The 12662-nt window shown below is 37.2% G+C and overlaps 1 protein-coding gene across 2 annotated transcripts in view; it reads right to left on the bottom strand.

The window, feature by feature from the left end:
• NKAIN3 (sodium/potassium transporting ATPase interacting 3) overlaps positions 1–12662 on the bottom strand; it is a 346639-nt gene that overhangs the window by 1017 nt on the left and 332960 nt on the right. The window contains exon 6 of one of the 2 annotated variants that reach the window (XM_069004845.1): positions 3629–3712. The exons of the other annotated variant lie outside the window; for it this stretch is intronic. Coding sequence (XP_068860946.1) covers positions 3629–3712 — 84 coding nt within the window. The remainder of the gene's footprint in view (positions 1–3628; positions 3713–12662) is intronic. 2 annotated transcript variants of the gene reach the window in all.

Raw genomic sequence — 12662 nt, 5'->3', positions numbered from 1 at the left:
TCTTCTAATTTGTAACCTGTAAATTCACACCAGCTGACAGGTTAGTAACTAATAAACAAGTGGATAAATCTCATGTGGTCACTAATTTCCTCAGCTCTAAGGCTCACCTATATAGTCAAGAATGAATGGCTGGGTACAAAGCAGTAGCTTTGTGCTATGCATACCACAAAAGCAAAAAACTTTTGGGAGAAGTCCCATATCTGTAAAACATATCTGAAGCTCACACAACTATAGATTCATTTTAGCATAATATAATTCAACAGTGCAAGACATATTTTCACTCAATTATAAAATCCTGACAGAATTTGATTACAAACATGACCATCTGGACTTACACTATTTATAGTCCCCACCATAGTTACACACCTGCTGAATCTGTGTGTTCTCACATGACTCCCTGTAAACCATTCCTACTTTTGCAATTTTGGAAAATCTATGTTGGTCTCTCAGAGCAATTTTAAGATGGGTAAAGTCTCAGGAGAAGATAGAAACAGGACAGGATCACACAGATCCACATGGAGTGGTGACCTTTCCACTGGCACAGTTTCTGATACAGTGGATCAGTTCTACGAGCACAAGTTAGCATGTTCTTAAAAAGGCTATGGACATCCCTAATTGAAATTAGGGATTCAGTGTCTGTCCAGATAGACTTGCTCAAAGCTGTAGTAGTTTCATTTTATTTTTATTTTTATTTTATTTTTATTTTATTTTATTTTATTTTATTTTATTTTATTTTATTTTATTTTATTTTATTTTATTTTATTTTATTTTATTATTATTACTACTATTGCAATTATAATTTTCATTATTGTATTAGTACATTTTTCTTATTACAGCATAATTATGATACTATCTTATTAACATATATTATAATATCATTAGTATTAGTACTAATAACCTCTAATGCAAGCCAAAATGTAGCTTCTTATTTTTTCCTTCTAGCCACTGTGCTCCTATCTTTTCCACATATCAGTACAAGAAGGAATTTTAAATATTTCTGAGTGACCTGGCTGTTGATATTGGGATTCAAACAGGCACAACAGTGTTCTTTACAGTCCATGTGCTCTAGTCCCAAAGAGAACACAATGATTTTTTTTCTTTTTACTCTCCCTGTTGACTCCTGCCTTACACACATCTTAATTGAAACTGGCTGAGGGCAAAGATCCTGCTTGTCCTTGCCCTGTAGCCTAATGGAATTACAGGCAGAACAAAGAGCAAACAGGCAAGCCATGATCATTCATATTTGGATTAAAAATTGTTCCCCATAGGAACAAGTTCAAATTTAACTTCTTCTCAGAGGTGAGGAGGAAAACTAGACGTAGTCTTGCTAATCGTTAATAATTATGGTAGCACTAAGCAGACATTACACTGAATGTGAGCACTTGATAAAACCAGACTGCCTTCTGCACAGCTTGGATGAGACCATAATCTCATGGTATTTTCAGTGGGCTGTGTTTAGGTAATTTATGAATGAAATAAGGGAAATAAAAGGGATGAGAAAAAGGGAAATATAGCCAAGCTTTATCTATAAAGTAATATTTATAAAGGCTTTTAATGTATTTTTACAAGCATTATTCATGCTCAGTTCTAAGAGAATTCTAACTGAGAAATGGAGTTTTGCACAGCCTGGACACCAGAAGTCACATTTTTTAGGGATACTAAGAATTTCCAGACTGTATACAACTGATACAGATAGCAATTAACTTATCAAAAGAAGTCAAGAAGGCTAATGTGCTGCAGAGAGATAAGCATCTGCAAAGTTCTGGCACAATCCACTAACCAAATTATTCCCAGCAACTTGGCTTTTAATTCAGACTTTGATCACTGACAGTAATTTACCTCCCATTTTAGATAAATCTAAGCTATATCTTTCATACAACCAAAACATCAATAAAGAAAGAAACTCACTATAATTTCTCTCCTAGTTTTATACTCCTTGAAGCAATAAAGAGGCCAGAGAGGGTCCTCACATCAGTACAGATACACATACATAGGAAATGGGAAGATTACACTTATTCTCCAGAATTGTAAGATCACCAACCACCCCAAAATCCCTTGAGCTACTTATTGAAAATCTGCTATCAAAGAGCAAATTATCCGATGCTGTGACTTTTCTACTGCAAAACAAATGAATACACTTTGCAGGAATGTATTTGTAAGTATTTTGTGAATATGTCTTTTATCCTATTCTTTAATTATAGTAAGTTTGCTAAGAAAGTACTAAATATTTATGCACTTGATGCTTAAAACTAATCTGAATGCAGGTTTAGAGATTAAGATCTTTCATGTAGAGGTGCAAATGTTGTAGGTGTGGCCTCCTTGCTCCTGAATATTGATTTAACTTTAGCAGCTTATTCAGGAGGTTCAAACCCCCATTTTGCAGTCATCTTTGCACCACCACAATCTTTCTGACAGAAAATGCAGCAAAATAGACATTTAATGAAATATTACTAAAGAAATGTGGACTTCAATGTAGAGCATGTACTTTAGTCAAAAGTCAGAAGGTTCATAGTTTCATTTACTTGTCTTAATGTGTTATTTGTTCCTGTTCTAGCATACACCATAATTTTAGGCCTTCATAATTCTATAATATTTGGGTAATTTTTTAGTAAAATTTTGTGTTTGTTTATTTCTACAAATTGAAAGCTGTATCATGAATAAAATTTATTTTAAAAAACCTGAAAAACCCCGAACATATTTTTTGCAATTGTCCACTTTAAATTAAAACTCCTAGCACATGCACACATGCATACACCAGGAAAAACCTTCAACCCATTCTAATTCTGTTAACTGATAAGTAAAATACAGTAAGTCATTAAATTAGTTTCAGTCAATTAGCTGTAGGTGCGTTTCATGTTGCATTTAAGACATCAAAGGCAAATTTAAAGACAGAAAGCAACACCACAAGTTCCAGCCATAAAGAATTTTGAAATTAACAACTTCTGGATTACCAATAATACTTCAAAAAATCATCTATTTGAAGTTATATGAGCTTCTGCCAAAATACATATACTAGTAATGTCTCCCCATACCCTAATTTGTTCCAAATAAAAAGAACAGATATGCATTCAAACGTATTCATTAGGTAGCAAAGCAGGAAGAGTCTATGAAAATGGGAGTTTCATAGAGCAAGCAAATAAGTGATGACAAAGAGAAAATTAACTTCCAGGGAAACTCTACAGATAGTTAGATTTTAAGCTGACAAGCAATTTTTCAGCAAAACCTTTTCTTTCAGTAGCTAGACAAATGTAAAAACTTCTGCTTTTCTATAAATGGGTTAATCTCATTAAGGTTTCTGCAGCAGCAGAAGTTATAAACCAGCTCTTTTCTTGCTAAAAGTTCAGCAAGGAAGCAATGCCATCCTTCAGTGAGAGCCCCTCCTTGAGTTAAGATGAGGCGTGACGTGGCAGACATGGGGATATCTCCTAATCCTTGCTGTAGCGGATATGCCATCAATGACAAAGTGTCCTTCCTCGAATGTTTTATGTGGATTAATTTTTAATTAAGTTCTAACTAAAATATAATTCAATTATCAGTAATCTGATGCCCAAATTATTTTAGGAGAAGGTTAGCTTTCAGTTCAGGTCAGTTAGAAGGATTAATGTGGTCCGTGGGACCAGAACCTTACCTACAGGCTTTACAGGCTTTAACTCAACATGTTCCTGGGGGGGCTGACGGTAGGAGTATGTGTCAAGTCCGCCTATGAAATCAACTGAAAATACAACAGTTCCAGAAATGAACAAATGGAAATGAAAATATGTCAACTGAAAAAGAAATGTGGACAAATTATGTTTAAAAAAAATAATAATAGTAAGTGCATGCACACGTTTGCATACAAGAAATAAACCAAGTAGATAAAGATGCTGTGGAAACTGCTGATAGAAGGGTCCATGCTCTGTCTTCCTTGGGGTCTATTTATCCCCATGCTTGGAAAGACAGGCAGCAGTCGGATGAGCAGACATTCACACTTCTGCCAGTGTGTGTGCAAAAGGAGCGGTCATGGATGTGCAGAGCATGTAAAGAGAAACCACTATGGGGTAAAACAGCTGATTCTCTTCAGTGCAATCTCAGCATATAAATATCTATAGACATAGATATAGATATAGATATAGATAATGTATTTGCCCTAGACTCCTTTATAAGTGTTTAGAAATTCAGGCAATGAAAATAGTATAGTTGTGAACCTGATTTCACCTAAACTCTTCAGGCTCAGTAAACTTGCAGGAAAGCATCAAAAAAAAAACAAAGGCATGAGAGCTGAGTTAAGAATAAAGAAGTGATAACTAAATGTGAAAAAGCAGCAGCATCTTCTCTGGATGAACTTGTGGGGTCAGGACACCTTCTCAGAATCCTTCTACTTTCCATGTCAGAAATAATGTACTCTTGAGAAGTTTTTAGTTCCTTCTATGGAGATAATGATTTTTAAAAAAAGAAATTTTAGTCTGAGTCTTGTATTTTACTATTTTGGTAAGATTTTAAGCAGCTCCAAAAGGCCACAATTTCAAGCTATCCTAGAAATCATGAAAGCAGGTTTGTGGAAAAGATTATTCTATTGATTTCAAAGGGCTTTTTGCAGACGTGTTCAGAGCTGATAAAGTCACAGTACATTAGGATTCTTTGTTTGCATGGAAAGCAACTTCCTTCATTTGCTTATATATAGGCATATATACAAAAGTCCTAAGCAGAATTTTGAAACTCATTCTGCTAATTGCTGTATGAACAGCTAATGAAAAAACAATCCCTTCCCAGTCAATGTGTGCACAATGTAGACCAATAAAGAGTGCTTATCTGGGAGGAGACAACAGGAAAATGAGGTTTAGAGATTGACAGACTAGTGAAATACCCACTGAAGTCTGTGGAAATGCTCCTGTTGACTTTAGTTTGCCTCTCCTCCTGAGTCCAGAAATGGTGCAATATGGCTGAAAAGTGAACTTGATGTATTTCAGTCATACAGCATCACCTCTGCCCAAGAAAGACTGTTCTCCTAAAACTGTCTGAGCAGGACATAATGTACCGAAGAGCTTGCCCAGCCTGAGTGCCAGTCCCAGCCTATCTGCACCTCCTCTTTCTACCATATTTCTTTCATGTTGCAGCTCTTCTCCAGAATGTTGTCACTAAATGACATAACATACATCAAAATTTACTTCAGCACTAAGGGGATCAAACCCTTTCAGAGGAAGTACTTGCAGATGAACTGTTGTAAAAGTTGATTTTTAAAGCCATAGAATGACAGAATGGTTTGGGTTGGAAAAGACCTTAAAGATCATCTAGTTTGAACCCCTCTGCCATGGGCAGGGACACCCTCCACTAGAGCAGGCTGTTTAAAGCCTCATCCAGCCTGGCCTCGAACACTTCCAGGGATGGGGCATCCAGCTCCTCTGGGCAATCTGCTTCAGTGTCTCCTCAGTTTCACAGTAAAGAACTTCTTCCTAATATCTAATCTAAACCTACTCTCTTTCTTTTGAAGCCATTCCCCCTCATCCTATCACTACATGCTCTTTATAAAAAATCCCTCTCCATCTTTCTTTTAGGCTCCCGTCAGGTATTGGAAGGCCACAATAAGGTCACCCTGAAGCCTTCTCTTCTCCAGGCTGAACAATCCCAATTCTCTCAGCTTTTCCTTATAGGAGAGGTGCTCCATCCCTCTAATCTACTTGGTGTCCTTCCTCTGGATGTACTTTAATGGATCAATCTCCTTCATGTGCTGGGAACCTCACTGGATGCTAGATGTCTAATACATTACATATTTACTGAGCAATTTTTTAGAATAAATCACATCCAGAGTGATTTTTTTTTTTGTTATGAACTTTAGTTTTCCCTGATTTCCAAAGGCCTGGTGGTTTTTTGTTTAGCCTTTTTTTTTTTTTTTTTAAATTGAGCACATGTTAACACAAGGAGCTAAAAGAATGTTTTTGAGGCAATTCATCACGTCAGAACCACACATCATTCCTCTCAGCAATCACAATCATCATCTGCCATTGTAAGCAGGGAGAGAATTTAAAGTAACTGGCCTTTCTACCAACAATTCTTTTTGAGCAGGAAATGAAGTTGAGATGTATTGATTGACAACATAGACGTGTCTTTGTTCTGACAAAGAGAATATATTTAATAGCACCATCCAGCAAGCGTTGAGATGAGCTGCTCAAACCTGTTTAGCTGAGGCTTTCTCTTTTGCAATCCAAGATGTCTTATGTAGTATTAAAGCTGAAGTTCACCACAAAATTCATGTGAAGTTCATTCTCAAGGCAAGAAGCTGTTCTACTGCACAAGGCAATGGAATGTGCCATTTTTCATTATGCACTCTATTTTATGGCTGATAGCTCTTTAATATGAAGATTCATCATCAATTATTTGAATTATAAGTTACTTTAAGTTTTAAAAATTAGTTTTGATTTTACCTGTTATTTTCATCCCTTATAATTAGTAGTCTTCCAGAACTAAGACCACAAATGGCCATTAAACAAAGAAAATTGAATTTTTATTTTCATTGGAGGCAAAGACATTATTATGTACATTTCAGTGCAAGAAGGCATCAAATATCTCAAAACTTCACACTGAATGAACTTTTGGATGCATACATACCTGTATTTAAATGGCCAAAAGTAAATAGCAGCAACATTCATATAGGTTTTCCAAGGGCAAAACATTGGTTTAAGGATTATATAAAATAAATGTGCTTATTTATTTCTACCTAATTAATGGATTATGGATAATTTCTACCACAGATTCATAGGGCTACACTAAATAGCTTCAGAAAGTTGCATAAGCCTGGAAGAAAGTTCAGTTAAAAAACAGTGTGCTATAGTGCTATGCGTTAAACTAAAAAAACCCAAACCAAACCAACAACCACAACTTGTTAGCAGTAGGGATATTGAGCCACTAAACAAGGAACACCCCATGTAGTCCAGTCATTAACTGCAGTCATGCAGAGAGAAACTTAAAATCCTAGGGAGAGGATTTTTTAGCATCCCACAGATAATAGCAGGTTACAGAAGAAGCTGGTTATTTTATCTGCAGCTGGCTGCAAAACATGATCCCTATTCCCAGGGAATTGCTCTCTCCTTGTGCCACCTCAGTTTTGTGGTCATGCTGGATGCTTAATGGCCAGTGTGAAATGTTCCTTTAGAGTTCACTACCTGCTGTGCTTGGAAGTGCAAATCTGTACTGACTGTCCACCGCAGGCAGTCCATTAAAGTGATGTTCATTCATTCACGGGCCATATCAGAGGAATGGTTGTCATAATCTGCCTGAGTGAGAAAACTGCAGTATGCTGCTGGCTGAAGAAAGTGTATCCACTGTCATCAGTAATTTTGAGGGTTATTCTTTTCTAGACAGATGACATTTCGGGTTGCCTTGCTACTATTTATCCAGTGCATTCACCCACATGCAAGTTAAAATTTGCTTTCCTTTGAAGCTTGTGTAAAAAAATCAGAGCTCAGAAAAAAAAAATCCTTTCTCCTTTTCCACCCTCTCATCTGGAATTCAGCTTCTCTGGCAATATCCCATCGACCTGCTGGCAAGCCCTGTGCAAACAGCTGCCAGAGCTTGTCAGCTCATTGGTATATTACTAATTTCTTCTTTCAAAGTTGGCAAATTCTAAGCATGTCTGGAGGTGCAGGGTATGAACACAGCAGCAATATGGTGATAGCACAATTCTTAGTAAATCCTGAAGTCTCTTGGCCTGGAATACCTTAGATCTTATTGATGCTTGCCTCCCTGTTTTATAAATGGAAGCAAGCCCCAAAGCTGATGGCTCGAATGGTTGGCACCTCCAGCTGTCCCTTGTCCAAGAGAGAGGCAGACTAGCAGCTGCTCAAACTTGTATTTTTATATACAGAAGATTTTCTTAACCTGTGGGGTTCTAAATACTATTTTGCACTGAATTATTTTCCTTGTACTGAGATTTTTTTTGAATGGCAATACATCAACTCAATTACATTCATTAAGAAAAGGTATGCAACTGAGGAGGGCGTAACTAGCAGAAAAGGAAACAAAATCAATCATAAAGAGGAAGCAAAACTGGAGGATTGATGATAAGTCAGTGCTACATGCATAAAGTCCAAACTTTGGACTTTCCAATGTTTGCATTTGTAGCTTACATAAACTTTCCAGATAAGCCTGCTTTTTCCTAGGGTGTGTACTTTTTCAGTTGCCTTTTACCCTCAAGCGATCCACTGCCCTTACAGCTTTCACTGCACCAGCCCAACTGACCCAGCTATCTGTATGGAGCCAATACTACCCAATTTCCCCTCTTCATACTAAGCCTGAGCACGTAAGTCTCAAGCCATGTAGCAGAAGAATCACACATTCCATTGCAGGATCACAGGAATAGCTTCTCATTTATGTAGAGGAATAAAGGAGGGAAAATGAGTGCAAGACAATTAAGAAAGGGAGGAGACATCAGTAATCGTATGTGGCGCTCTGATTTCTGCTCTGTCTCTACAAAGTACCGGCAGATGGTAATCAGGTTAAAACAGGCTAAAGTGGTAGAAAATTACTAAGAGACAACCTTTTACTTAAATTTTTATTACTGGAAGCTAGGAGAGGAATATTTCAATGTTCCACAGTAATTATTAAGATACTTGCACCAGATTTTCTTCACCAGTGGGATAGATCATAATTTAAAAAACTGCTCTACCTTGTAACATGAAGGAACCTCTCACAAGCTGCCTTAGAAAGGGCACTGGCATGGAAATTTTATCTATGATATTTCCTACTGGACTCTCGCCTCATTTTATCAGTGATGTGACATCCAAGATATCAGTATCATTTATTCTCCAAGGATATGACTGCCCAGTAAGACGAAGGAAGTATGAAGAAGATCTAAGATGTTAGGAAGTGAAGATTGCTCCAACCTTCTTAACCCAGACCTCCCCAGTCATTCCAAATCTGAAAGTATCTCTCAAAAATCTCAGTGCCATGCCTTTGAAAGCTATTTACAGCCATACCATTCCACTACTGAAACTAAGTGACAGGCTGCCCCACTATGGTGTTTTGTTGGGTTTTTTTCCCCTATAGTAAATATTTTTCAGTGACTTTCAAGTCATTAAGGACTCCTGGCCACTACATGGTAAAAATCCCTAGAAAAGTATGGTTATCACACATAAGGCATGTAGGAAAAGACTTGTCACAAGTTTACTATCACTAATTTAGTATCAGAAAAAAATATCCTTTAAGCTGCAGGTATGTATAAATTGTTTCCTTTAGGCTTTAGAAGACATTAATTTTTGGTGACATTATGCTTTCTGCCAACCCATATGCAAAGTTTAATTTGATGAGGAATAGTTTTTCATTTTAGTTTAAAATGTCATATTCTACTCTCTCTAAATACTTATCATCTTGAGCATCAACCATCCCATACATCTCAGCATAGCTGCCTATGACTTACATTGTTCTTCAGCAGTGCAATTCAAACTAAGTATGTCTGAGGATACATTTCCTGCCTATATAGGTCACTATATTTTTCTGCTCCTCATTTTAATGAAAATGCTAGCATCCTAGTGAGATTACCAATATATGGAAGTTGTATTTAAAAATGTTTCAAACAAATAAAGCTGTGGGGTTTTTTTTCAAGGCTTGTATTTAAAGGTGCTATTGCTAGTTCTAGTATGAGATTTCAAATACAGTGAAGGGTAGCCTTCTTTCTGCATATGACCAAAGTAAATTGTAAACAATTCTAATTAAAACTTCCTAGATAATTTTTAATACAGTGATAAAATTAGAGATGTGAAATTGTGAAAAATCACTCGTCATTAATTACTGATTTTGCCCTTTCTGACACCCTTTTTGATCTATTCCCTTTTGGTGAGGAATGTTCCGTGATTCCCTCTTTAAGTTACTTTAAGTTATACTGCCTATGTAGAAATTAAGCCTGCAAAGGAAAAATAAACAATGCATAAAAGATATTAAATGCCCAGAAGCTACATTTATCAATTACATTCACACAATATTGGGAGAGAAACATGCCATTGAGTTCTGATAACACATATCCAGTCTATCCACTAAAATGGCAGCTCAAATAGTCCCAAGACTATTGTACAGAAGGCTGTTACAGCTTCAGTCACACCTCTGGACACGTGATCTTCACAATAAATGTGTCCAAGTTGACTTCAAAAGAGACAGAACTCTGAATCTGCTTTTTGAAGTTATGCTTTGATCTTTTTTTGGTATTCCAATTCAGGAATACACGCTGTGTATTAGTGTGCCTTCATATTACTGCTGAGTTTGATGCCATAAACTACAGCATTCTTTCAAAAATGTTCAGTGCAGATGCTCAGACCAATTGGAATTGATCTATTCCACTTACAGTTCATTGCTAGGTTGCAAGTTAGGTGTTTTGTTCTTTCAAGTTTTTTTCTATCAGTTGAGTCCCACAGGGCTCTATTCCTGGCCTGTCATTCTTTGTATCCATAGAATTTCTTTTGGCTTCAGTTATTTTCCAATATGATCCAATTTATTTTTGAGGCAACACTTCAGTATTTATAACTGCCTGGTTATTATATACCCAAGAATATCACAACTGTTTTTTCTAACCTTAACTACAAGTCACTGATATTTTAGTATGTGAAATTAATGTTCCCTATTTTTAAAATTAATGCCAAACCTATTCAATGCTAATGAATAATTAAGGATAAAATTCCTAGAGAAAAAGTATTTGCAAGATCAAATACATGACATATTGGAACATGTGCAACATTTGGAGGAAAGGATTTCTACGTATTGAAGAAAGTTCACATCATCCATTCACAACATCAGAACATTAATTCTATTTTAAAAAAGTAGTGTACAGAACTGGAGGGATTCTTCTTATGACTGAGTGGTTCTGGATTTTTTCCAGCTTTCTTCCTTCCTAGGGATGAAAAACTGCTTCTGAAATTTGCTATTATCATCCTCTATGACATGATATTTGCTTCATGTGTTTGTATCTTTACTTGTCTTACAAAAAGTGAAGTGAGCCAAGGACATTCAGGAGAGTGTGTGTGTTCACAGCACAGCACAGGATGCAAGCCAGAGAGGGAAGGCGCTGCCAACCTGCTCCTCAAGCAGAGGCTGCAGTGGGGAGCAGCAAACCAGGCTGGCCTTAGAGATGATGGAAAGAAGAAGTTGGGAGGCCAAGCAAAATATCCTGCAAGTCAGGAAGCTGGAGACTTGGCTGAGGCTCAAATGGTTCTCAACTATGTAGACACAGAAAACACTGGAGGAAATGCTACAAGCCTCTTGTTTCTGTTCTGTATGATCCAGTAACTTTGAGTTTTCCATTTTAAAGTTTTCCATTTGCTAGTTTATAATGCAATTAATTCTGCCTTTTATGAGTTTTGTGTTGTAGTATTTTTGGGAAGTTTTCTACAAAGGGAACTGTGCACATCCACTTCAAAGGTCTCACTGACTAAAGCTCTGTCACATTCAGCCCATGTTGCAATTTTCCATTCCTTTATAACTCTTTTAATTTGCTTTAAAATCTGCTTAACATGCCTGCCCATTAATACCTTTTGCTGTCAATCAGGGAAGTCTCCTTCTTCCACGGCCCTTCCTTTATTAGCAGCTGACTTTGCTGGGATCCAGGTACAGAACTACCATCTTTACCTCAAAAGACTTGATATCTTGAGCTTGCTACAGGTGCTAAAACGTGTACTTCCAGCAGACTGAGAGGTCAGGTATCAGCTTTTTCAAAAGAATACTGATCTGATGCTATTTGCCACTTTATTACATCAAACCCATTAACACTCCTTAACATCTTTCTCCATTTCAGATGAGGCCGTTTCCATTTCCTCATCCTCCTCCTCATTTATCATTCTGCCTTTGCCCTCATGACTATGAGTGATATTCTGTGTAGAAATCCTGCTTCACCACATGACATTTGCTCCTTTGCACGGGGCATTGTATGCGTTCCCCACCCTGCATCTACACTGCACTCACAGCAACACCTCCCTTAGGGGTGGTCTGCTCCAATCCTTGAGGTGGCAGACCCCAAAGTTTTCTACCACAAATCGCCCAGGGTTTTATTGTCTTTAGATCCAAACTACCTTTTTTTCCTCTGCTAAGCAGGCAATGCTGTTTCCAGCACTGGTGGAGCCCTTGTCTCCTCATCCCAGCAGAAAAACCCTCCCAGCAGAAGCCCGTGGTCCTACTGTGCCTTCTCTGAATCAAAGTCTACAGATAGGAAACAGAAGTGGATAAATCCCTTCAGTGATCTCCAGATTTTCAATATCTTCCTTTCAATTTTTTATCCCTGTAAATGAGCACAAATCAACAAGCTCTAATCTGTTTCTTCTTGCTTTTAGTTTTTCAAGATGAGGAAGCCAGCAAAATAATCTTTTGTTTATCAGTATCGTGTGGGCCTTTTCCAGCCCCAGTAAACGCACTATCCAGTTCTTCTATGGTATCCTCAGTCTACCCCAGAATATATGACCTTCCAGCATTTTAGACCCATTGTGAATATATCTGCTAAGTTTACTACTTAACTACATCCAAGTGCACCCATGAGTACCAATTTGTCTCTGTGAGTGTTTCTCTGCAAATGAGGAAATCTATTGTTCCTCTTATTTTTATGGGTTTTTTTTCCTGCTCTATCTTCGTATTCAAGTCAACTTTCTCCTCTCTTAATATTGCTTTTGATATTACCACCTCTGTCACCAACTTAAATTAGCTTCTTAACACCCCAA

This window comes from Aphelocoma coerulescens, chromosome 2 (assembly GCF_041296385.1).
Source record: "Aphelocoma coerulescens isolate FSJ_1873_10779 chromosome 2, UR_Acoe_1.0, whole genome shotgun sequence".
Lineage (NCBI taxonomy): Eukaryota > Metazoa > Chordata > Aves > Passeriformes > Corvidae > Aphelocoma > Aphelocoma coerulescens.
Note: the sequence above shows the minus strand (reverse complement) of the source record. Positions and strands in the feature narration are given on the sequence as shown.